The sequence below is a fragment of the Clinocottus analis genome, unplaced genomic scaffold, assembly GCF_023055335.1.
Source record: "Clinocottus analis isolate CAN_PGR_092001 unplaced genomic scaffold, fCliAna1.0.p SCAF_5, whole genome shotgun sequence".
Classification (NCBI taxonomy): Eukaryota; Metazoa; Chordata; class Actinopteri; order Perciformes; family Cottidae; genus Clinocottus; species Clinocottus analis.
In genome coordinates, this window is record NW_027176207.1 from 7745869 (window position 1) to 7773280 (window position 27412).

The window sequence follows — 27412 nt, forward strand, 5'->3', positions numbered from 1 at the left end:
TGAAAAACACACATATTCAATTCACAAAAGATAAAAATCATACAAGAGAAGACTTTAAAAGTCAAGTGTTGGGACACCAAAACGGACATTAAACGAATCAATATATACAGTTACTGTAGCATGTACAAAGAATCAGGTTAAATGCAGTACACTGGGCACATACCAGCTTTTGTCAACTGACATAATACAGACACTGTCGTCGACGGTGATTAAATCATATTAGTATTAAAAAATATACAGAGCAACGAGGTGGCTCATTGAAGTGCATGACTCACTGGCACTGGAAGTGCCTTCACCCTCACATGTAATGTATAATACAAGTTAAAACAGCATTAATAAAAACACAACATTCTTTAGAACAAGGATTAATTTAAAGGATAAAGAGTTGCTGCAACATCAGTCTTACAATATAGTGCATTATGTGCTGGTACTTTTACAGGTATTTTGAATCATTTTACTGCTTTATTTATGGTCATATTATCTTTTAATTAGGCTTTTGTGTAGTTTTAACTTCCCACTGAACTGCTGCTTTCTCAAATGACAGCAGACACATGTATTCAAGTGTCAGGACTATAACTAGCTGTTGTGGGGTTGAGTCTTGTGGATCACCTGAATTGGTCTTTAGCTACTGGTTTCCATATTTTCCTCCATTCCTGTTCATATAGCAAAGATTGTATAAAAAAGACAAGACGAAGACATTAATTTCTGCAAATCAAGTAAAGAACTCTAAACGCTCAACTGAAGTTTATGAATGAATCAGTTACAAAACACTGAAAATGACTGCGATAGTCAACTCATCACTTTGCACTGTACAACAAAATGTCATTACGCCTCCTGACAGATGTCCCATGCATTGAAGAATGCTGACGCCATCAGTCAGTACACAAAAAGACAGGTACTTGGAGAGGTAAATGGATGTCCATGCATTGCTTTCTGCAAAGCGAAACACAATGCCTACATTTAAACAAACACATGAAGCATGCATCTACAAGCTTGTGGGGGAAAATGTGGAATCGTGAAAAAAGTGTTGACTTTACAGAGTTATGAAACATTGCTGCAGAATGTAGCACAGAAGCAAATTTGACGTTTTGTTTGCGTCAGACATCATTTCAGTGTAGTGTACACTCTGCATCAAGTAGACCAAGATGTATGTACAAAGAGCCTTATGTTTCACCGCCTTGGTTTATGTTTCTTAATTTCTTAAGTAAAATACAAAAACTGATAATTGACTCCAATTCTTTTCAACAGTTTTACTCAAGTGTCTTTGATCATCAGTTATCTTCAAGGCATTCTTCAGATTTTCTTCTTGGTTTTCATCTCTAAGGTTTGGCAGGACAAGTCAAGGACTTTCACATTTTACATCTGAAGCGCTTCCAGTTATAATTTGGCAGTACATTTGTATTTGTTGTCCTGCTGGAACAGGACTGCCCTAATCGATGAACTGGCTGTTTGAATCATCCAAATTCTCATACAGATTTTGCCTGTATTTGGTGCCACGCTCTTATCTGGTGTGCCTACAAGTCTCCGAGTGCCTGCTGCAGCAAACTGGGGGGTTTGATACTTTCTACATTTCTATACAGACATAGTTTGTCATGCAGGGAAAAAAAGAAAGAAATCTTTGGCAACTTCTTTAGTTGCACTACAAATACTCGGTTATCAATAGTTTTAAAGCTGTGCAGTGGAGAAATAAAGAACCGAATTATTAAAACTAACAGTCCAATCAATTTTCTACAATTTCCCTCATGGCCTGCTTTAATACAAGTTTACCTACTATATATTTTTAAAATGTGTAAAGAAAACAGCTATACAAAAGGCTGAGTTTTACAGTATAGAGATCAGGTTGTTGCTTTCATGACAGTCACATGACTGAAATGTTTCGTTATGCTGTATATTCTAAGAATATTACAGATCATGCATGATATTTGATTTCTGAAGTAGGTAGGCGCGAATAGTGATGACGAGGTGAAATATTCATTGCGCTTGCAGAGAAAGTTTACCACCTTTTATATGGATTTCCAAATCAGTGTTGATGGTGCATGTGGTTAATTGAGTCTTTGCTAAGGCTTTTATCGAGAAAGCAGAGTCCCCATGAACACCGAGCTGTGCTGGCAGTGCCTACACGTACCACGATGCATTGCAAGCGAGCAGGATCCCTGCCAGCCATACTCTCCTGCACAGCTAATGGAACGTTTTGTAGAAGCATTGAGAGCACACCTCATGGCGGTGAGACCGTGAGACTACACATCCACGCTCAAACAGCGAGCAGTTGCTTCCAATGACGTCACCGCCACCTCAAATGACGGCACCGGATGCAGGAAAAACAAGATTCTGCAGCTGTGAACTCAGCTTTCTCTGTCAATAGCACGGCCCCCACTAAGGAATGTGTCACCGCAATCAATGACATTCACCATCAAGCGTGATTCAAGGGCGTAAATCTTCCCTTTAAACTACACAATGGGACGTTTTGGTTGTCTGGGTGCTGTCAGACACAACAGCTGTTCCAAAGCCTGACATTACCTGTCATCTTGTTCACAGTGCTTCACAAAGACAAAGTTAATAAGTCTTTGACTTTATTGTGAAGTTTAAACTTCAATAAAAATGTTTTTAAGTGAATACTGGATGAACACAGTTTTGCATACATATTTTTTACAGTCAGATAAAAACAAATATACTGCAGCTGCCTTCGATGGCGGTCAGAACTACTTCAGCTAAATATTCAACTTAGTTGTTGAGAGACATGCAAGCCCAAGAGGTAGTAACAATGGTGTTATTATCATTTCATAGTTGATTTCCTTATCAGTAATCAATACTCTACTTGGCTTCATTTAGTTTCAAATTAGGAGAGCATAAGTCCAGACAGTAGACGTCCTCAATGACTGACCTGCAGCATCAAAACTACTGGACACTCACACAGCAGGACAATCTAATATTGTAGGTTATCTGTAAACAATGATGACGTAGCGCATCAAGTTTGTGTTTTACAGTTGGAATACATTGTTTAATTTTAAGGCACTTAAGCACTTAAATGCCTCACGAGTTGTATTAACCACTCTAAATATCACAAGCAGGAACTTAGTAGGTGCATCTGAAGGCGGCACTTAGAAAAACAGATTTTGGAAAGTTGATGGGAAACAAGTGTTTGTTTATTTCTGTGATCCAATTCTCATCTGCTCTTTGGGCTGTCTCTTGTTTTTCAGTATCCATGAATACCTTGTCATGTGTATGTATAATGAAAGTCACATGCACAACTTACAAAAATGTTTTTTTTTTGTTTTTAACCCTGCTACTTTTTTGGTTGCTGTAATCATGATTTACAAACATACTGTGTATGTAAAGCAGAATCTCTGAAAACACAAATTGTCAACAGGCTATGCCTTTTGCAAGTGCCTCAGATAAAAGCTTTAACAGTTTTGAACAAACAACCTCAATTATGGCTAAAAGGAACACACAAAAAACACTTGAGCAACAAAATAATGATTACAGGACAGGGCTATTAGACTGAAGATGTAAGTAAACAGTACCATTTGTTAAAGTTTATGGAGGCAGCAAAGATGAGTCACTTTTGATCAATTAAAAATCCCTCTACTCATGAAACAAGATCGGTTTAGCCAAACCTGCCAGCATCTTTGGTACATGGACTGAGATTATTTCTCCAATCATCTCTGGGAAGCTGACCTTTGTGGGGAGCGACTGAGCCTGGACAAACAGGTCAAATGTAAACTGGTGGAGCTTCTTTACAGTCTGAAACAAAAGAAACAAAAATAAATCATGATTAAATCTTTTGTCAAAAAGTACATTTCATCCAGTGACTCAGGCGTGTTTCATGCCTCGGGCAAATATATAATCATGTCAAAGTCCTCCATCAACCTTTTTTTTTTTTCGAAAAAAAGATTTTGCTTGCACTGACTTGAATGCTGCCTTTTTTCATGGGCTATGAACAACAAAGCATCCCATGTGAATTAATTGCATGCCAAGTTAAGAAACGCTTTTAGCTAATTTGTAGAATGACTCTTGCTTTGGACCGTTCTCCTGGCTCGCCTATGATGCACCCACATGTTCAGATATCTTTCACAAACTCTTTACCGTCTCCCTCTGTTGGGGGAAGGAGTGTATGTGAACAACAGTTAACTTGAGACCATTTGAAGCAGCGTATCTCACCATCTGGAGAGAGTCCAAGAGTCGGGTGAGCTGGTAGAACCGCTGAGGACAGTTGGTCGTCATCCGATAGCTTATGAGGCGATCAAGTTCGTTGATGTAGGTAAGACGCAGTTCATCGAAGTACTTCTGACTCTTCAGACCCTCAACTGGAACTGGTGACAAGAGAAAAAAAAAACAGTTTTAACGACATGTTCAGCAGTTGTCTCTCTTCTGCATGTCCACTTATGGGATAAAGTAAAGCAAGGCGGTTTGTTTTGACATGTTAATCCTCCGTACCCGGGACGATACTTACGAATGCTGAAGAGGAGCAAGGCCTTCATGCAGAGAAACTCTTCCTGAGAGATCTGCAGCAGCAGGAACTCCTGTGAAAGATGCCTCATTCGTACGCAGTGCTCGTACATTGTGGAAATTTGCATCCGATGTCTGCAGATTTAAAAAGGTCAGGATCAGAAATGTGAAATAGAGGAAACTTTCAAATCTTAGAGTGAGGGAACAAATTGCTTAACACCGTGGACATTTATTCTGGAGTGAATAACTACTGAATGGGAAAGCATGCCAAACGTTAGATCCATATCTATTAATGGTGTAATGGGGTCTTTGGCACTGAATTATCTTTAAAACAATACAGATTTCTCCCGTGTGATCTTTGACATTTGGAGCAAGATGTTTAAAACACACAATTCCGTTGCGCTAGAATTTACTCCTTTATAAATGGCAAAAAAGTTCAGCAAAATGTCCCAATCGTTTATAGCGGAATATTAAAAGCGGTGATTGGATATTTCATGTTCATCACACATGAACAATCTTCAGTTATTTAAACGAGCCTGGGAGAAGAAACGTGGGAGAACAGGCATCGTGATCAAAGTTTGTCATCTCTATTCAGTGTGATAAAACGATTCTGCCTTTATTATCACCAAGGAAAGAGACAGTTTGTAACAAATTCCTATGCTGTGAAGATAGAAATGCAGTCAGGCTAGGTGGACCTGAATGTTCCTCATCTCTCTGGAAATCAATACAAAGTTTCAGACATGCAATCGTATACATGCATAACATTCACAGATCACGTATAATCCAATAGTATACACATTTGTGTTAAATTCATATCAAGACGATAATGGGATGGTTTGTTATTGGGGATGATGTTAATGCTGCACAGACATCCACATCAAGCAATGACCAGAACTACTGCACACTGAGCAGCTCAGCCTTCTTTTAAAGTGGTATGTAGCTGGCAATATGTGCCTTTCAAACTTCCTATTCAATGTGATGGTTGAACTTTCTAGCTTTAAAAATGTCACTGAAGAAGTACTTGTTCTGTCATTTGTATTGGCTCATACAGCAGACATATACTTAACCGCCAGTCAGGTCTGACTCACACACCGAAAACAACCAAAGTTGTTCACCAGTCAGTTGGTTCATTGACTTTCTTGTCACAACTTGGATTAAAAGATTGATACCACTCTCATGTTTGACTGGTTAATATACGGCTTTGGCCAGAAGCTGGTTAGCCGAGCTTAGCTTAGCATAAAGACTGAGAACAGCTGGCCTGTCTCTGATCAAAGTTTAAAACATCTGCCAACTAGTACTTCTAAATGTCACCGATTATAACACAAGACATGTTATTTCTCTTCTTTTTTTAAACTTTACCTTATGCTAAGCTAAGCAGTAGGCCATGAATCTTCCCATGTTGCCCTTGGCAATAACACAAATAAGCTTAATTCCAAAAATGTTCAAAGACTTCTTTAAGCCAGTTATACAAACAGTTATACAAAAAATGTTTGTATGTAACGGACACAAACCTACACAACCATCTATAAATCGCTAACATGTTGATATCAACTGTCTTATAAAATAATGTATCACAGCAGATACCTATTCCTTCATGTAAATATAGTCTTATAACAATTAAAGTGAACCAGAGAGCCCGATACAATTGTAGATGGCGTATATAACTAGTACACCTGCAATTTTAGTTCAATAAAAGAGCCCAACAATCTCCTCGATCTCCGTCATCGTAATTGGAGACTGAATTAAAGATTGTGTCTGAGTTTTTACCCCTCTTAAGAGGAAAAGACTTGGCTTGGCAGGTGGCGGTAAGCAGCTAATTTAAAAGATGACAAGGAGCACTTTACGTTTTATGCCAAATTTCTTTCAAATAGCCTAAATTATCTACCTTTCTGACTCACATGGCCTCCACCAGCCCTAATTCAATTCTCAAAAGATGAATGACAGATTCACCACAACTCCAAAAAAAGCTGAATAAATGAGTTTCCATTAAAAGATAGAACTTTGTTTCCAAGTTGTGGATTTTGACTCGTGCAAAGGTTATAAAAAAAAAGAGAGGAAAACTACATTCTCCGTCTAATCCTAACTTGAAACTTGAATCTGTTTGGGATTCCCTGGAGCTTTGCTCCTTCTCCTTCAGGTATATTCTGTCAGCTGGTAAAAAGAAAAAAACACCTGCAATGAAATCATGGAACTGGATGTGGCGAAAAATGTGAAGCAAGGAGCATTTGAAGTCAGAGCAGCTCTCTGCCGCTTCAGTCTGTGTGCATTTTTAGATTTACATAATCACAGAATCTGTACAAACAATCCAGCAAACAAGCTGCTTTGTTGAGAGATATACACATTGTGGCTTTATTATGTCCACCAAGAGGTTATGATTCAGGTTCAGTTTGTTTGTCTGTTTGTCAGCAGGATTACAGAAACACTGCTGGCCCCGATTGTCATAATCCTTGGTTGAGGGATGAAGCAAGGGCCGAAAAAGAACCCATTTCCACTGATGAAAGCGGCCTCGGCAGACGTCCACATTGCCCCTTGCCCTCTCATATTTTTTCACACTTGTCTGCGTGGATAATTTGAATTTGAACTACTTTAATTAAAGCTGTATTTATTTAGTGAAGATCTGCTGAGCAAGACCCTGCCTCTCCCACTCACAAAGTTATACAATCATAACTGTGAGCTGCCCAGTATGACCACGATGAGCAGTTTGGGTTTCATTTATTTTCTTCCCTGCCCAGATGTATCCTGTCTGTTCAAGATCGAGCCAGATGCTTTCCAATTACTCTAACCTTTTAGTTGTATTCATAAATATAAATTCACATTGAGATTTTCTCCCAAGCAAATTCCACAGAGCTACGTAAACATATTGTTACTGTGAATTGCAGAAAGAAATGTGGTATTCACTGGCAGTTTTCATAAATTGGGTACATTTTCTCTAACGATAACAAACAGTATTTATCAGCAACAAACCTCTGATTTGATCGCATTTGTTTGGTTACGGTGAACAACAGCATTGCACATGAAGTAAACATAAATAATGAATGCATGGGAGTAAAGTTTATATAGTGCTGGTGTCATGACTTACACTTTTGTAAAAGATTATAGTGTTAAAAAAAACAGCATACTACATATGAGCAGTTTACACAACACTAAATACTTGAGCTTTTAAAAGAAATAATTATGGATTTTAAAGATTAACTTACAATTTTGCCTTCCACAGATCCATGGCAGTAAACATTTGATTGGACAAAATAAAACTATTAATATTCCTCACTAACACTCACACAGACCAAACCCCTGTTGTCTGTCATGAGTAATATTCAGGGATGAATCCTGTTCACCAGGGCTGTGAGAGTTTGAATGCTGGAAACTAATGTGCCTCCCTTTAATCTCACATTGACAAAAGAACACCTAAGGAGGGAATTGGATGAACATGATCCAAAAAAAAAAGCCTGGTAAAAATTTTTAGAGATGCCTTTGTGTTTTGAGAAATGGAGAGAGAAAGAGATGAAGACAGAGAGAAACTGATATGTCTGTATTATGTACTCAGTCACTGGGACAGATTTCTATATATTATGGAGGAGCACAGCATGTTGGTCACCCACTGATGGAATCATTTTAGAGAACACAATTGAATTCAAGACTTCCGCGTTGTACATACTCATTGAACACAAGATCAGGGGCAAAGTAAAGCATCCTGCCGTTGACGTTCTTGTAAGACCTCCATCCCAGAGCAAACACCATCACCCCCATCCATGAATGTTGGATGACAGTCATTTGGTCATCCACATGAAGATTTCTGAAACCTAAAGAACAAAGATGTTGCATGATAAAACAACACTACATGGCATATATTGCACAGGAAGAACCACAAATTATTGTACAGTGACATTCCTATTAAAGTCGTAACCAACATCTTTTTTTTTAATACACTGATGGAACACATTGACCTTTCATGAAGCCTGATTAATTGAAATATTCCCCTTTTTTTTATTTCTCTGCCAGACAGTTCTATTGATTTGTTTTGGATGATAATTTCTCAAAATACTGTAAAATAAGATCCCCCAGGGATCAATTATAGAGCCGCTAGTTTTTAATTTCTATATGATACCCCTTGGTAGTGTCGTCGAGAGGCCTGGCATCTCTTTCCATACCAATGTTGATGATGCTTTTCATGGCCGTGTCTTGCACACAGGACCAATTAATGCTCTTTTATTCAACCCTCTTAATAGTCATCAAGTTTGTCTGAATTTACAGACGTATTTTCAAATGAATCTGTGTTTAGTTGTTATATTTTAAAAGAATGGCCCTCAGAATTATCTATTTTTAAGATCCATTGGTTTAATGTTAGGAAATATCTTTTAAGAAAAATAAATAAACTCAATGATGTTGTTTGCATTTAAGTATTAAGCATATTCAACTAATGCTCACAATTGTGTACAATCTTCTGATTGATTAAAATCATCTCCTGGATTGAAGCGTCATTGGTTAGAATGGTCTTTAATTACAAAGTTGTTCTTCACAATGACAAAGAGCAATCTAAGAAACTCAGAGAAAGTATGAGAAAAGCATAACTTAGGAAAGGCAACACAATAATATCCAACTGTGTAGATATCCCAATGAGCACGGTTTGTTCAATAAAAAGGAAAAGCTGCCGAGACGAGGTCGTCCCTCAGCAGCAGAGCAAGAAGGAAACTTGTAAGGGAAGCTGCCAATAATCCAAAAATATTAATTTAAAGGAGCAACAGAGTACAGTGATTAGGGTGAATTTAAGGTGCATCTATCAAGTTTTGCATAAAACTGGGCTGTATTGCAGGCTGACTAAAGAAGCCATTACTCAAGAAAGAAACCTATCAAAGCTCGTCTGGAGTTTGTCATAAAGTACGAGCCTGACCCTGCCAAGGTTGCTTTTCCCAAGCAGGGACTCCTTTAACAGTGCGAGAGAACCTGTTTGAGTCTGCCAAAATTAACTGAGTTTGGGGATTTTTCATCAAATCTGTAGCTTCGTTCTAAAAATTGTGGTCCACAAGCAGCAACCGACCAACCGGGAGATAATCTGCCAGGAAGAATTACTCGAAACAGTGTGCAGAGTTGGATACTTACTCCCAAAGACTTATAGCTGTTATTGAAGCTAAAGGTGGCGCTAAGGTATACCAATATGTAGGCATTGAATATAGATGCAAGTTTTTAATGTTCCTATAAAAGATCTGTTGATGGAAATTGTTCTTTTGGAGATTTTTTTTTTCTAAATAATTATGGCATTGAAAAGTGATTGTTGGAGGATATGGATTGCAAAACACATTACTGGATAGGGGAAGAAAAAAATGTACTATTTTTTTTAACAGATTCCTAAATGCTGACTACATATTTAGTCCCAGTCCTAAACTATAAAAATGATAAATAGCTCATACGCTGTTCACTGCAGTCTGTTTTATCACAACCTGTATTTGCACTATGTTTATACAGAGTCAAATTCCTTGTATGCTCAACTCACTGGTAATAAACACTTCCGATTCTCTGTCATGTTCTGTCTTGTTCACATAACTTTGGTTTGTCATGTCGACGTCTAAATTGCTCCATCAGTGTTTTAAGTGTTTGATCTTTAACTGAAACGCACAATAAAACGTTAAAACGGGTTAACAAGGACAAACTGGAATGTAAAGTCACAGAGAGAAACCAAATTTTTAAAAAAAAACATTTGTCGAAGCAGCTTATAGTTTTTATGCGATGATAATTGTTAACCAAAGGATCTGAAAACAGTGTTGATATCTTAAATATAAAATATGAAACCAACAGGTTTAGTCGTCATACACGTAAAAATGATCTGACTCCATTCTGGTATAATCAGGATATTTACATTAACAAGAAATCGAAAGGGATCACTTGCAGTGACAAATCCACAGAGAATTATCCCGACTCTGCAATTCCCCTCCTATGAAGCCTTTCAGCGTCTTTCAGCTTATTGTTTTGGTGTTATGGATCGCAACATTTCTGCTTTGTTCAAGGCTGTTTTCAGACAGCGTCATGGACCTGCCCAGCACCAAACGGCAGGCAGACACAGTTAATGACTAGCTGGAGAACACAGGGAAGCATTTACCGGCTAAAAAGCCACACATGCTTCAAAAACCTCAAATAGTGTCCTACCTGGCAATCCTTTTGCCCATTTGACCACTTTGACCAGTTGCCTCTCTCCCAGCTCGTTGAGGCTGGTGAGCAGCGTGGCGGCGGAGTCCGGTTGGCCGTAGTCGTGCCCTGCGTTCACCACCTCGGGTTCAATTGACTCCAGGATGTTAAGGAAGACCGTTTGGGAGTTGAAGTTCAGGTCGGATTTAGGAGAGAAATTCGGAAGGACTTCTGAAGGGTCCTTCATGAGATGGTCGTCCTCAGGGTTTTTGTGTTGTCCAATCTTCTTCAGTTTACGGGCTACAAACAAAAGCAAAAAATTAAGAATCCAATCAGGTATTATTCTGTGTATTCTATTTTGTCACACAAGCAGTTAATAAACAGATCTGCATATGTTTTAATAATGATCCTCAATTACTATATCTGATTGATTTCGACAGATGAATCCAGTTGTCCTCTACAATAGGGGCTCTCAAAGTTTTAATGACAGTATACCAATTTAGAAAGCCAGCATATGATTGAGGGCTGCACAGTGAGTCGTGGGATTTGTGACTGGTCTCATAAAGATGTTGGACAGTAAATTCCTTGAGTACCGAATTCACCCATTTCTTACAGATCACTTTATCAAGTGATCTATTATTCCAGAAAAATACTTTTCTCGTCAACCTCACAGCTTTTTACATATTTTTATATCGTACTTCCACGCTAAACTGGAAAGTTGTGCCTCAAAAGCATTAACTGTCTTTTCTAGCACGAGAATTGTTGGCATGCAACCAGTAGCTTTCTACAAGCAGTCCATCACTTACAGACGTTTGTTATGAGGTCGGCGGTTACGCATTAGTTGAGTAGTGTATTAAGTGTTGGCTTTTGAAAATGAAGTGACCATAAATAATTAAAATATACAGCAGGCATTTCATGTCACATTCAAGGGCCGCACAAAATGTTTCTGAGGTACCGCCAACAACCGTTCAATATCAAATTGCAGGCCGCAATTTAGCAATATGCTCTAAAGAGCCATGATGGATTATCTGCTTGCTTTTGAGATCCATTACAGCTTCATGTGCAAAATGACTTGACGACGTTCCAGTGATGAAAAAACAAAGTTTCTGTTTTAGAAAATAATCAGTCATAGATACTTGCGAATGACATCCTCTCAGGTCAGCATGGCTAAAAAGCACAAGCTGAACCGTCCCGAGATGATCCTCCTTTACAAATCATCCGTTGGAAACTGTTAGTTTCAAGTAACATTTTGAGGGAAATATACATTATATACGATTCCTTCAACACTGCAAAGCATATAGGGATAAAGAGAAAACAAAAAGTAAAAAAAACAAGTACTGTATGTTTAAAAAAAAATAACTCGCTCATCTTGGCAATGAAAAAGCTGCAATTTATTTCCCCACAAATGCTGAAACTGCAGAGGCAGCTGCTCCATGTGACAACCTGCACTTAGAAGCTAAATGGGATCCAGGTCTTTGATTTGGTGGAGACTACCATGTACAGTAAGTAGTGATACAACCAAAATGGAATGATTATATTCTGCTAAACAGCTGCCAAATGCATTTGGTTTTTTAACAGTCATGGTTTAAGATCACACCCGTTCACTTTGTTCAATAACTGACGGTTTTATTTCCACAAGTTAAAGAACTGTTAGCAGTTAAGCTTCAGTTCAGCCGGTTATTTCAGAATGACAGGCTGAGCAAAGTGAGTGACAGACACATTCACATAGTGACTGTGCTGAAATATGAGTGCATTGAAGAAGACACATTTATGTTGTTCACTTCCATTTAACTTTATTACAATCTGCTAAGACTGATGCGTTCGTCAAATTAATTAGATATCAATTATTTTAAAGATTTATCTGTTTTCGCTTCTAGGAGGTAAAAAAAAGCCTTCATGAATCAACATTTGAGGCAAAAATATTTCTTCAATCAATTGCATCGATGTTGATTGATATTAAAACGGCATTAATTGTAATGCGATTGCCTCTTGCAACTTCTGTGTCGAGAATGTCTCATTAAAACTTCCGCCTGGCTTTTTAGTTTTGTTGGATAAATATTGAATTGCCAGTTATAGACACGACTTAAGTCTCTCTCAAGAGCACCAGGGTTGAAAGACAATTAAAGATGATATAAGAAGTATCACATTTCTATGTCTGATCTAATAACAGACATCTCAAATAAAAAGGGTTTATTAAAAAAGCCTTGCCAGGATGCTCCTTTGTGACACAGGCACACCTGATCTTTGCTCAGTGCAGTGTCAATAAGGTGGGTTGAGTTCACCTTAAGATCCCCATGCTGACTGGAAGCCAATATAAACAGGCAGTTGACATCCAAAACGATGGATTCAAGCACCGTCTTTGTTATACACTCCCATACAGAACAATTAATTAGCCACGCTGCCCTTAACTACGTTAACTGACCAGCACGACAAGCGTTGGTGTCGGCATCATCGATTGTTTCCACCTGAAAGTAAACTCCAGTGAATAGGCAGCAGACGTATCCATGACGAGCCCATTTTCACTCAAATCAAATTGCACACGTAAGATTTATTGGACATTTTTGACTCAATACGCTCACATTTTGTGGACCACTTCCTTCCGTGTCATTACCCGTCTCATGGCCATTATAATCACCATCTTTATCCCGACTGCCATTTTAGGTTGCCGGAGCGACTTGATTGCACAAAAAACTGGAAGGTCAGTTTAGCACGTTTTACTCCTCTTGAAATGCCTTTTTGTAATGTGTGCCTTTGCAGATCCCACTTTACTCTCACTTTGGTGTCCAGTTTGTAGATGTCATTACATCATTAGATCACCGATGTCAGTTGTGTTTCTGGAAAGGTTTGAGGGAGTAATGTGTGAGTCTGACTCGAAGAGAAAGATGTGAGAGCTCTGATAAAAAAAATCTTCCACAAAGACTAGTGGAGTCACAATTTATAGTTTCTCTGAAAAAGCAAAAATCAATTGTTAGGCAAATCCAGTGACATATTTTTGAAAAAGCAGCGTCATTATTTTAAAACTATGTTCAATCTAACACCAACCATAATTACTACCTCATAGTAAATAACTGATATTGTATTTTCATGCCCTAATTTATTATTACATCACAAGTACTTTGTTTTTACATGAGACATTTTGCTATTTGAACGTTCTAACAGTAAACCCTTAAATGTTTACAATGAAGAAGATGCATGTCAGTATTTAACTTAACTACTTAACTCATGACTTAAAAGTTTTTACTCTATTTATACCCCTGTGTTACGTTCAGTAATTAAAGCTCATCATCTCCTATTATTACTACGTAATTGCAAAACATAACATTTTGCACAAACACTGACTAAACCAATTTTTAATAACAGACTAATAATAATAAAACACATTTTTCAAATCTGTTTATTAAAAGAAAATGCATTAATCAATGATTGTTGGAGCCAAAATGGGGTTCATGATTTGAGGGAATCACTGGGTGAATGTGGTTCCTTTGTTTATGTACAAGAAGCTAACATATAAGTGACTCCTTACCCATGAGGGGATTTTTTTGGAGTTTGTTAATTTTATTATGGGTTTATTGGCTCCATTATATAATTTGAAATTGTTTATGCCCTCCTGACATTAACAATTAGGAGTCGGTGTGTTGGAGCCAAAATGAGGTTTATGATTTGAGGGAAACACTGGGTGAATGTAGTTCCTTTATTTTAACACAGGGTGGCACATCCACTTCGGGAGGTCATAGAAGGAGGTGCCAGGATGGGAACAGGTGTGTGGATGGGAAGCACAATAGTTTTTGACCGTGCTCGTGTCAACTTGCTAGTGTTTTATCACAGAATAAATGGATAAAATAAACACATCGTCCTGGACATTGGATTTGTTTGTGGCAGAACACGCATCCAAACATGTTCTCCCATTAGCCCACCTTGTGACTCTAATACATAAAATTGGTTAAGGTCATCAGATCGTCAAGACCCAGATTCTCCAATGTGAGTATGTTCAGCCCTTTTATCTTGTATATCAATGTAAACTGGTTATCTTCGTGTAATTATATATTTTTTAAAAACATGGTTTGCTGCCTCGTCCTATATTACACCATTATTACCTTGTGATTACCGACATGTCCTGCTCCCTTACAACGTGGCAATATTCTTCCAAATATTACCAATACATTCATTGCATATTATAAATATATTTCCTTGTTACTACCAGTGTGGTACCATATCCTCAACTCATTATTACAAGTGAGCAGAACAGCGATACAAAAGGGAGAGTTCAGTGCTTCACAGGGCCTTAGGATTAAGTTATGCAGGTTTCAGGCCTCCATACTGGTTTAGAAATCTTTGGGATTTCCCAGAGGATTTTTACTGGGGAAAAGGACATTTCTGCTGCTATGTTGAGATACATAGATGAACTTTGAGTTAAAAGCTATATACTAATGCACAAATAACAATCTGGAAGCTGTGCCGTTTAATGACACATTTTTTCTGATAAAACCTGGTCGCAAGAAAAAAAATAGAAACAGATCCACATGAAGCAGGTCCATATAAATCTTTACTTTGGTCCTGGCCTTCAGTGGTGTTGTTTATTCACCATTTGATGAAAAATAAATTACCATTACTGAAATGCAGAACAATGTTTTGAATAAGTAATCCATTTAAGCTGAGAATGGACATCAGTGAACTGCATATTTCCCCACTGAGAAGTTGGAGGAGAATGGCCACTTGTGTAGGAGAGTGAGAGTCACGGGTTTAGTAACATGTGGGAGCCGTGGTCAGATGTGCAGCAAGCTTCCTTCAGGTCGCTGCAGAAGGATACAGCTCTCCTCGCTCGGCGGCAGCAGCCTCCTTGTGCAGCTTCTATTTGCGGATGTAATTAGCATTCCAGGAATAATATGGAATTCAAATTATAAAAATGAAACCGTCGAGCAATTTATAATAACTATGTTTTTCAAACTTGAACAGATGCCAAACTCAACAAACGCAAGATTCAAAGATTTTTCTGCTGTTCCTCAGACCTTCCAACTAGGAGGAGAGAAACTACAAACTGAATATGATGTGATCTAATGATACAAAGTTATTTAATTGATACATAAAAATCCAATGAGTCAAATCAGAAACCTCCCCGCAATTTTATTTTATTTTTTTTATAGTATTTGGAGTAAAATCCCTCTGGGATAATAAGTATCATTTTTCTGCCTCCACTTCTAAAAATGATTGTCATAAATTTTCCTGTGAAATGCAGCGAGTGAATTACATGTCCAGGATGAGAACGTCTATGAAAGGAGGCTCTTTTAAGCCACAACTAGAAAAGGTGTGCCTTTTTACTTACAATCGCAGCATTAGATCACATTTTCCCCTCCATGGGTTTGTCAGTGACTGGTGGCTAAATTACCAGCATGTCTGCTGCTTTAATTCACATGTCTCATGTCAGCTTTGTGCTTCGAGTACAATTTTCACCGTTAACAGAATGGGAAAATGGAAGAGAGTGAAAATTGAACACAAGACTAAAATTAGTCCACTACATGTCAATCTTTAAAGCCTAATATGACGAACAGGTGTGGGTGACAGTAAGGAGAAGTGAATGGAATAGGTCTAAATTGCATGGCAGCTCAGTCAGGGGCTTGATTATCAGTAACATCCCCTATTGTGATGATGCTGCAATTGAAGAGAGCCAGCTTGCTCGGATGTGCAGTGAAGGGAGAATAAAGTACCACTTTTAGGACTTCACTTTCTCTGTGGTGTGCTTTGTTCATACAGCGTGTACTGCACAGTGTTTATTGTAGTCAATGCTGCACAGATGTATATATTGTAAAGGCATGAATCCTTTGTCTTGAGTGAAATGCAACTGATGGTAATACTAACTAAATATACTCGTGCGCAGCAACGCGACGACGAACTGCAGCAAAAACATAACATGAGCAATAATTGTTTCTTCTAAGAGCAGATTGTAGTATTTTAAATTGATCCTACCTCCGAGTGTCATTCCAGCTTCAAAACACTTCTTCAACCGACAAGATGGGCAGTTCTTCCTTCTTAGCTTATCAATAGTGCAGTCGTTTTTGCTCGCACACAAGTATTTCTGTTTGCCTAAGCGGACAGAGAAACCAGAGGTTACTTCAAGATAAACAATGTGTTGTCTTATTACAAATTAGGGCTGGGCAAAGTTGAACCAATTTAACGGATTAATCGCATGATTTTTCTGCAATGAATCGCATTATGCACCAAATTCAATAATAAGTCTATTGCACACTTTTATTTTAAAGTAATGTTATCACAACAATATAACAGACACTCTCGGAGCAACAGCAAGTTAACATACAGATGTATATACTTTATATGTAGGTATGTTAACTTACATACAGATAGAGTATACAGGTACTAGTACTAGGTACTAGTACCTAGTACTAGTACTCGTAGAAACATTTGTATTTTATCAGAGAACAACATAAAGGCCAAATCCCAATCTCCACCCTAAACCCGTGAACCCTCAGGGACTCACTGACGTCAGCTGCTAAGTGCTTGAGTGTGAGAGTCTGTGAGGGCTTGAGCTGGTGTGAATATGAATGGGACAGCACTTTACTGCAACATCACGTGACTACATTAAAACATATTGTGCACAATTATGTATTTATTTTATTCTTTTTAATTCACTGGTTCAAACGTCTTCCTCATAAGATGAGAAGTGATTTTATATTATTTATTCACTTGTTTTTGTCAAAATAAAATGTATGATGAATGTACAGAAAAATATATATATTCTGTTTGCATTCCTCTAATTCATGTGTTTTTATGTTCCATAATGTTGTAAAGGTATTTTATCGGGCTAAATGCCCACGTGCCTCTTTGTTTACCTTTTTTTTTTTTACGTCTCCATTCTTCCATTGGGAACTGCGTGTTTAACCTCACGTTCCAATGCATTGTGGGTAATTCCCTTAGGCAAAGTCAGCATTTAATGTTGACTTACGGAAAGGGTTCATAAAGGGCTCAAAATGTCGGCCACAGAGCCCTCAGGCACTCCACCATGTAACACTGGGACACCCCTAAACCCTCAAGGACTTCATGGGAGCGCGCCCCAAAGTCCGTGAGTCCGCAAGGGTGGAGATTGGGATTGGGTCAAACACTGTGTTCAGTAGTAAGGGTCCCAGTGAGGGACAAACCACTCCTTCTTCTGTCTATGTTCAGTTTGTTGCTTACCTTAAAGATGTATGTTAAAGACCAGCAATTGATTAACTTTATACAAAAGCAATAAGTGCTTTTCACGTTTTCAAGTTCAGTTCATTGTTTCTTACTCAGTAAAAAAAGTCCAGCCTGTGTTGGCTTGAACAAGTGCACTGAACATCTTGTGATCTGAGGAAAGTCCTCCTCTTTGAGAGAAGAGTAAAGATCCAGAAGTGATCCTGACTTAAAGTGCCTGCCATAGTGGATCCGACCGCAGGGTCAGGAGTTTTGCGCATGCGCGAAAAACTTTCAATCTGGACGTGAAGCCTGCAGCGCGAGGCTCCTGTGAGACTGACCGCTTGTAAGCGCTTTGTGAGACGGAGCAACTCGCGGCAGCATTCGCTGCTCGGGCTCAAGTCAGCAAGTCAAAACTGGCCGTCGGTGAGGCGACGGAAACGCGTGCGCGTACATAAATCGCCTTCGAATGAAAAGCAGTGCCGTTGTATTGCATTCATGGCGTGCATCTTATTTATTTATTTTTCATTTTTGATTGACCTTACGTGGGCCGGACTGGGAGAGCCCGAAGATGTCCAGTTTTGATCTACGCCGTCTGGGAGAGATTTAAAGTGCAGCACCTGTGTGCGGCAGTGATAAGCCCCTCCAAATACAAAAAATGATAACACATGATCAAATTGTAAATGCCGTTAAAGGATTGCCGCGTTAACGCTTTTTTAACCTGTTAACTTGCCCAGCCCTGTTACAATTTCTTTTTTTTTTAACAAAATCTGTATCTCAACTAAAATGGAAGGTACACGGGTTTAGCCGGCCTCAAAGTGGAGAAACTCTGATCCCTGCTGAGTTTTACCTTCTGCAGCCCTTTTGAAGAAAACCTTACAGCTGCCACAGGTGAGTGCACCGTAATGGCAGCCAGATGCCTCGTCTGAACAAATCAGGCACATCCTCTGTGGTGGAAAGAAGAACTCCATGGGAAACATGTGCTCTCTGCCAGTTTCGAACCTGCAGTAAAACATAAAAAACAGGACCTCTATGAACAATCAACAGGACACCCGTTAATAACAAGGTTATGACCAACATGTAATTGTTGGTATTTATATCTGAATAATATAATTTATTTACACGAGAAACCTCTGTTAATGTTACCCAGCTTGGATGTATCAACTGGGTCACTGCACAGCATTTTTTATCACTTGTTTTTTTTTAAATTATCTTTTGAAACCAATAGCCCATTTTAAAGCCTAACCTTGAGTACATACACCACAGCATATCCATGTTTTTTTACTGCGTTAATACTGTCCAAACTGTAACCACAGAGCATTTACTATTCACTCCCCAGAGCCCTGCTAAGGCCTCTCTCTGTGCAATTTAAGGAGGACAGAGAGTGTGATGACGGAAAGTGTGGGAAAGATTTCCGTGCCAAAACCGAGGCTCAGGGTTGGGGGGGCCCGATGGCTCCCAGCTTCAGCCTTGAACAAGGAGAGATTGGAAAAGGTTTAGACATAACGTTGCCTCAGTGACGCGCAACTTAAGATATCAAGGTTCGCTGTAAAAGAGACAAGGATGAAGCTCAACTGTATCCCGATTGGTTTTAGGTAATAGAGGAACTAAATGATTCAGACAAATGGGGAAACAAATAATTAGTATTTAAGTTATTAGCAACACAATACTTTGAAGTAATGGAAATCTTACATTCAATTTCATTTATGACATTAATCTTAGCTCTGAAACTTATATTTAGACATTGTTTGATGTTAGATTGACGTCCAGACTAGAGCAGAACTTAGCATAGTATCAGGAATAGTGACTTGTAATAAAATTCTAATGTGGTTTAGAATACATCAACAATAAAAGTAAAAAAAAAAAAAGAAAGCATGTTAAGATTTGTATGGCAATGCACTGAGGCTTTTTACTGCTAAAAGACAGGTGCTAACCCGTGATAACCAGACTGCTCTTGGATTAAACCCAACGAAACACATGGTAGCATTTCTCACAGAATATAATGGCTAAAATAAAAATAAAAATGTTTATCGGTCTAAACAATGGTCACATTAACGCTTGGTCCAGAGGAGGCGGTGCACGACTACGTGAACAAGTATTCTCTTATCATAAATCTATTTTTTCCAACAGAGTGCTGTAATTGAAGCTTCAAGCCAAGCTTACTTTCAAAGTTTCTTTGTGTCATGTTTGGTATTTATGTCAAAAGATGTAAGATGAATAGTCCGGTGACCTGGAAGGTCCTGGATTTAGAGGCTTGCAGGGACGAAAGATCCTGCTCTAGATTTGTTACACTTTTTGAATGCGATTGATTACACATACTGATGTAAATACGGAATATTGTCATCTTTGATTTGATTAAATGTGACTATACTGATATTGCATCGTATAGCTGATTTGCTTGAATACGATTTGCTATAAATCATGATCATGTTGTTGTTTACCCACACCTTTGGAGAGCAAGACAAACCAGATGTACACTATTGTCTACAAGTACATATTCCAACATGAATTATTGTCTTACAAAAATGCACAAGGAAAGATTTAATAATTTGCAAAATCACATGAAGTTCACTGACCCTATCCAGCTAAATGTGTTGCGTTGCATTATACTGGCAAGAAGCACTTTGTGTGAAGCACTCCAGGACAGCAATTAAATACAATCAGACAATTTAGTACAAAGGTAGGTTGGGATAAAATATCCAGCAGAAATATGAGATAAAAACAATAATAACAACAGATAAGACGAGTTGGAAACAAACCAGTTTGCTGGTATTAATAAAACACTTTATTTTCACTTCTTCTGCAGCCTCAGATCTTCAGATGCAGAATTCAGAGCTGAGGGGCTCCGACTGCCAAAGCCCAGCCCCTTCTAACAAAGACTGAGAAGCGGCCAGCAGAGCCCTGACCGCCAGACAATGACAATGCTACATGAGCCACGTGATTCATGGTCAGAGAATGATCAATACGCAGTTTGAATACCTAGCTTTACTGCACAGATTTGCTAGACTAATATGCATGCGTGAGCATTTTGGAGTTGAAGCGAGTATGTGTGGAAACTGTGCGCAGTTTTGTTGCTTCAGCTAAATGAGTAGAAACATCTGTTTTCCCTCTTTTGTGAGGTAACAGCATGCAGTTCCTCCTCTGTCAGAAGATACCAATATCATCACAGACTAGCTCTCTCTGCTGAATTCCTCCACTGTACATTTGTGTTCATGGGTAAGTGGCGTGATTTTCTCACACTCTGGATATAACTCACTTCCCTCCACACACAGATGACTACAGGGTCTACTTCTCACTCTGCTATTGGCTCAAACCCTCCTAAAATCTGGTTGATTCAAGATAAATGTATCACCTCAGTCTGTTTGTGTAACAGTTATAAATCAAAAGTTTAAGTCCAGCGCATGCCATTACAGCAATCCTATTCAAAAGTTTTTTGTTAGAACAATTACAGGAAATGACATCTCTGCCTAAGACCTGGAATCTCATGTGGTCTACAGACGGACCAGTTCATGAGCCAGAGTCCAGAAATTCAACCAAAACTACAACTACACAACTGGCAAACCGTGCACCCTCAGCCAGCTGAGCCAGTTTACTGCCACACGAGGCCAGTACACATTAGTGGAAGAATTATCCAGAGCCTCTGCTTAATTTAAAGCAGCAGTACTGCACTGTGAAAATACTCGCTGATGGAAAGTCCTGTTTTCAAAACAATCCTGAAGTACAAGCTCGCAAGTATTTTCAGGAAAATGTGATTTTGTATCTCATTGTGCAGTAAACTATGATATGTCATTTTTCAGGTTTAATATTTCTGTGGCAGTAATGTGCGTTTTACTGCTCTAAGTGTTTATGATTGTGTAGTTTAATCTGAAGCAGTGTTTCGTATTCTAACAGCGTCGCTGAGAGCAACACATCTCGAAAAACACAAAAAAAAGACCTTTGCGACAAATCATTTTCCAGCAAATTGAAGAGGGCTTTTCATAGTTTATTTCTCTTAAGAAATAGGATAATGTTATCATTCATAAAGGAACACTTGATCCTTCAGTTCATCAAGAAAAAAAAAAATTCAAAGATCACAAAATGTTGAGAAACATGGTTTCCACTGGAAAATATTATTCTTAAAAATAACTAAAGTTGTAGATCAATGTGCATTAAAAAGTCCACCACTTGCGTGAGAGATAAAGTTTGTACAAATACCCATGCTGTTCTCCTCTGTAGTGAACTACATACTCATGATTGTCAACATGTTTAGACTGGTTAAAACTGAAACACATTCATCTGCACAAAAAAAGGCTCACATAGTTGCTTGTTTTCATTTTGCTCCGGCTGTTCTTGTCTTCGGCCGTGTCTCACTTAACTCAAGAGCTTGCATTATTGAGCGACTCGGACTGTCACCTGTCTCACCTTCCTCATTCCCCCCACCGTATATTTATACCATGTCCTTCCCCACCTGCTCAGGGTGTTACATGACAAGCAGAAGCAAGACGCAAAGCAACAGGTCATTGCAAAAGAGATATTTTTGCTATTTTGTGACAGCAACAAATCATCACAGCAATAGACAAATGAAGGGGGGCGTTACAGTCTGCTATGTTCGGCTATTTTCCTATGACATCATCGGATGAGGATTACTCTTGCAGTTTATTCATCTTCAAAGGGCCACTGAAAGATTTCAGAATGGAGTTGTCTAAATGTTGCAGGGGCTATGTGTTTTTACAATAATATTAGCATTTGTCTTTGAAAGTGTTACCATTGCATGATACTGATTGCATCACGGTAGATAGAGTGAAGAGCTATGTTTCAATCAATTCAAAAGACAAAATGGGAAAGAAATTGGGAACCAAATCCAAACAGCTGTAAGGTTCTGGAGGCTGGCCCAATCAGAGACCTCTGGGTTTGTCCAGATAATTTGGAAAACCAGCCTCCTGAAACCAGCCAGAGAACTTGAGGTCAGCAGCAATAGGAAAGCTGGATCTCTCAGTGCTCTGATGGTTTTATGCGTGTGCATTTGGTGACATCCTGTAAAACCTAGAAGTCTAAACTGAATACCATATAAACCCTTTGAACCCAGACTGGCTCGGGACCTCAGTCACAGATCAATCGTCCCTCTATTTTCCAGTGTTTCCTATTTCCGCCCCCAGTCCAAATATTGAAAAAAAGGACAATTACCATAAAAATAAAACCAGCATGCACCTCTTGCCATTAGACAAGGCATGTTTAGGGCTCTATATCTTCTTGATTCAAAGCAGATGAAGTTGGAGCACAGCTCCTCACCGCCATGTGTTTGGGATATTGTAACTGGTTTCACATTTAAACATATTACTGATCACATGTATTATGATTAGTAAACAGATGAGAAAATGGAAAACTGTACTTGGCCAATTATTCCACGAATTGATCTCAGACTTGGACAAGGTGGCAGCTTGTGAGAAAATATCTGATCGCCTTATAACTGAGGTAGAGAAACACAATAATAAAAAAGGGAAATGTTTCTGCAGTTTTACTCCAGTGAACACGCCTTTCTGGCATCAGGTTCAATAGCTTAGTTTAGTGCTCATGAAGCACACGGGGAGTACTCATGTTGACAGTTGACTTATACATTACGTTCCTATGTGTATCTGTAAACACACAAGAGACAGTTTCTCTGTAGTGTATACAGCTCTTAATTAAACGATGATGACTGCAGCAGGGTGGATGTGGAGAAAAAAAAAAGCTTTTAAGTGTTTATTTTACTACTTTGACTTTCACCGTTGGTAAAACGTTCCCTGTAAATTCCCCAAAGGTTTGCTATATATATATATATATATATATATATATATATATATATATATATATATATATATATATATATATATATATATATATACACACACACATACTGTATATGTGTGGAGTATTGGAATAGAAAAAAAAGCACACACAAATAAGTGCACAAAAGTAAAGTTGTTTTTTTTATCAAACTTTCCTCAACTGAGGAGATGAAGGGAGTAAAAAGTAAATATATAATGTTCAACAATAGCTACAAGCTACACATCCACAGTGTAATGCACTTAATGGGGACAAATCCACAACCCGTGCCGAAGTCCAAAACTTGATGATACAGGCTGCCATTGTAAGTTTGCATGCCGCAATATTTATTTAATGTCCATTTCTCATTATGGAGTGATTGAAAAAAGAAATACTAAACAATATGAAACAAGTATGTTGAACCTGCTTTATTCAATGTTCAGATTTATATTCTGGAAATGTATGCAAAGTAGCATTTATTTGCATATTTGAACTAATGGATATCACCACGACACACCCCAGTTGATTACTGTCATTCTGGAAACTAGATTTTACATTATATATATATATATATATATATATATATATATATATATATATATATATATATATATATATATATATATATATATATATATATATATATATATATATATATATATTACACACACACACACACTTTTCATTTTTATTTTTCTGAAAATGTTAAGTTAAATTGTTGTTACCCTAATCTCCTGTAGGTCTCCTGTTAATGCTGTTATTTTGATATACCTTGGTTTATTGGTTATTTTGTCATTGTCTATTTGCTTAAAGTATCAGTATCAGTTGTAACTCATTTCATTTTAGTATTTTACTATTTATTCTGTCAGCAGCTGTTCATGGATGGTGTTTAGTTTTCGATGATCTGGATTTAAGAATCTGAAATTCAATAAGTCATAAGACATAACACCTCCTGACCTCACCTCATTCCTTGTGCATATATTTCTGATAGTGTTCTGAAACGTTCCTCAGCCGGTGGACAAGTACGATGACGTCAGCTGTAGCCGTGCACATGCAGCTCATGGCTCTCAGTTAAATGCCCACTATCTGTCATTCTGGGCCACACTCACATTTGGTAGACTCTAAAAAAATCTAACTGTCGACCCCAAAGCCAAAAAAAACAAAACGTTTTTGAAACATTTGTAAAATGATTGGCACCGGTCTTAAACTATTAACACTTCCCTCCACTTAGAAACAATCTCAAGTCAAACATTACTTTGCTGTAATTTCATCCTGTCGCATTTATTTGTGACATTAATCCAACAAATTCGGTGGTGATATTCTCTTACGGGAGAACTTTAGCTGTAGATCAGAAGACAAAAAAAGCATTTCAGTGAAACATTTTTTTCAATACATTCAGAAATACTTTCTTCATTTGTTCCCACGTGAATGTTATGAGCAGGCGCCTCAGACAACATATGTGACAACTATATGTGTTTGTTTGATGACAAAGTCCAAAAAAAGAACAAATCGTTCATGAACTGAACTTTATGGATTGGATTTTATTTGTTTTTCTACATATCTTGCAGGTCTCTATCTGTATATTTATAGTTGTGTTTGTATGGTATCTTTATAATTACTTTATCACTCCAATTAAAGAGGAAATTGGAAAAACCTGGAAAACCTGTTCTCAGGACTGTGTCCACTCACCAAGAATCTGAAGGAACTTTGTTTGAAAACTTTGTGAGTGATATTTGAAATGTAATATGTGTGCATGTTGCACATGCATATAAAATGTCAAGGATGTAAACCAGACACATATAAATGCAGTGCGACCTCAGTTGACTTTTTGTTTGCAAAGCATTCATTAAAAGCAACATAAAGTAATCTTTTGTTTAACCAATAGGACACGTTTTCAGTTCAACATTTGGTTTGTAACTTGTTTTTTGTATTTATTTTTTGTATTAAAGAAGTGAAGAAAACAAATATTCCTTTACATGAAAAAAACATTAAGCCGTTTGCGAGAAATAAACGAAAAAGTAAAATGAGATTAAATCAGTCAATATCTATAATGATATTATGATAGCATTTTGTTATGATTAAGTATTTTTCGCCATAGCCACAGAGCAAAATCATATAATCTACGTGGGAGTAACTCACGCAAAACAGACTATTTAACACCCATGGCTGCGGTCAGATTGAGGTCATGTGGTCACACCGGAAACCTGCAGCGTTAAATAGGAATCGGAGTGAACGTTTTGCTGCACTACCTGGTCAGAGCACACTCGCCCTGCTCTGCTCCCTAACCATTATTCCAGCTTCGTCAACCACACAACACACATATTAGTATTATTGTACATAGTATGATTATAACTTACCTGGTGTCATTGTAGGTGACATCCAGCCACTCGCCGACTTCAGTCTTCACGTAGTTGGAGTTGGGATACGGCGGCCTCAGCATCCCGGCGGGGTACCACTGCTCCGGGCGCATGACGGTCCTCTCATATGGATTACATATGAAGGCGGGGTTGTTCCCCGCGCTGTGCGCGTTCATGCACTGCCCCGAGCCCCAACACTGAGAGTTGTACTTCTCATCAGAGGTGTAATTACTGCCCCACAAAGCCCCGGAGGACTCGCCGTCCTCACATTTCACTCGGACGCCGTATTGTTCCGGCTGATAGCCACTGAACTTGTTCTCCACGGCTTCGCCGAAGTCCGTCGCTTCCCCGAGGGGCTTGTACACCCGGCACGGTCCATTCTGGCCGAAGTGTGCCAAGTGGCCTTGCGCGGAGGGGGCATACGGGCAGGAGGCAGTGCGCGCCGTGTCCAGATGATCGATCTCGTCCGAAGTGATCTCATCGGCCTCGCTCTGTGCGAAGTTGTGCTCGTGCGCCGACGTCCGAGTCGGGGTGAGGTGCTGGAGACGCATAGCCGTCTCGGGACTTTTTAACATTTCCACCAGTTGCTTCTGGCCGTGCGCGGTCCGGTCCTCGCGGTCTGGACACTTGTACTCGGCGACGGCACCGGGACAGTTCAGAGGCATGTACCGGTACTCTCCGCGCATGTGGTCGTTGGCGACACACGGCGGGAGAGATGCGTCCAAGTCGCTGGTCTCGCTGGACTCCATGGCCAGTCCCAGTGACACGGACACCGCTTTGCAGAGCTCCCTGGCTGTTTCTGAGATTGTGGCGCAGGCGGAAAAAGAGCGACTGTCGCCCACACGGCAGTCAGCGTTTAACAACTCCTTCTGAGGAGAAGCAGCTGTGTGACAGCAGTGTTTTTCCATGTCACGGGATAGCGGATCAACTTGTCCGGAGCCAAAAACGTTCGCGTTGGCATTGTTGCGCTCTTTCAGCCTGCCGACGCCGCTTCCCGACGAGGTTTTGGTAAAATAGAGCCGACTTTCATCTGTTTTTAGCGCCATGCTGGGAGCGCTCGCAGCGTCGCCCCTTTTTGTTTTCTCTCCCACTGACCAAATTTTGCTCCGAGATAACTGTTGGTTAGTTTGGCTCATATCCCCAAAAAAAGGAAAAAATAAAGTGTTTACTCGGACAAGAGACCGAAGTTTGCAGGACAAAGGTCTCTGCTGCAACTCTCACGCAGAGCGTTTTGGTAGCGGTCCTGCGGGAGCCACGGGACTTACAAACTCCTCCTGAACTGAGATTCACAGAGTCAGAGGTGCTCAAATTGAGTTTGATGAGTAGTGAATTCAACAGAGGGGTTTTGCAGCCTATCTGGCAAACGCCGGAACTTCCCCCCTCTGAAATGAAAGCTGAGCGTTGAGTGATTCATTAATCTAATGAGAACCAAAAAAATGACGCGGGAGAGAGAAGTGCATCTCCCTTGATTATTGTTGGCTTATGTTTGACGACTGCAGCACATGCTACACATAGCCAATTAAGAAAACGTGCAGATAGACAAGCCA

The 27412-nt window shown here is 39.0% G+C and overlaps 1 protein-coding gene across 2 annotated transcripts; it reads right to left on the reverse strand.

Moving 5' to 3' along the window:
* Positions 1–27100, reverse strand: ar (androgen receptor). Of its 2 annotated transcripts, XM_068599859.1 has the most exons (9): positions 26857–27100; positions 25866–26793; positions 18578–18729; positions 16525–16641; positions 10585–10863; positions 8102–8246; positions 4451–4581; positions 4159–4310; positions 1–3741 (listed from the first exon to the last, which is right to left on the reverse strand). In XM_068599859.1, exons 1-9 carry the CDS (start codon positions 26999–27001, stop codon positions 3583–3585), a joined length of 2208 nt encoding a protein of 735 aa, XP_068455960.1. In that variant the 5' UTR covers positions 27002–27100; the 3' UTR covers positions 1–3582. The 2 variants fall into 2 exon arrangements, with proteins under 2 accessions (XP_068455960.1, XP_068455959.1); XM_068599858.1 differs by having other exon boundaries at positions 25866–27100.
* Between the last annotated feature and the right edge of the window lie 312 nt (positions 27101–27412).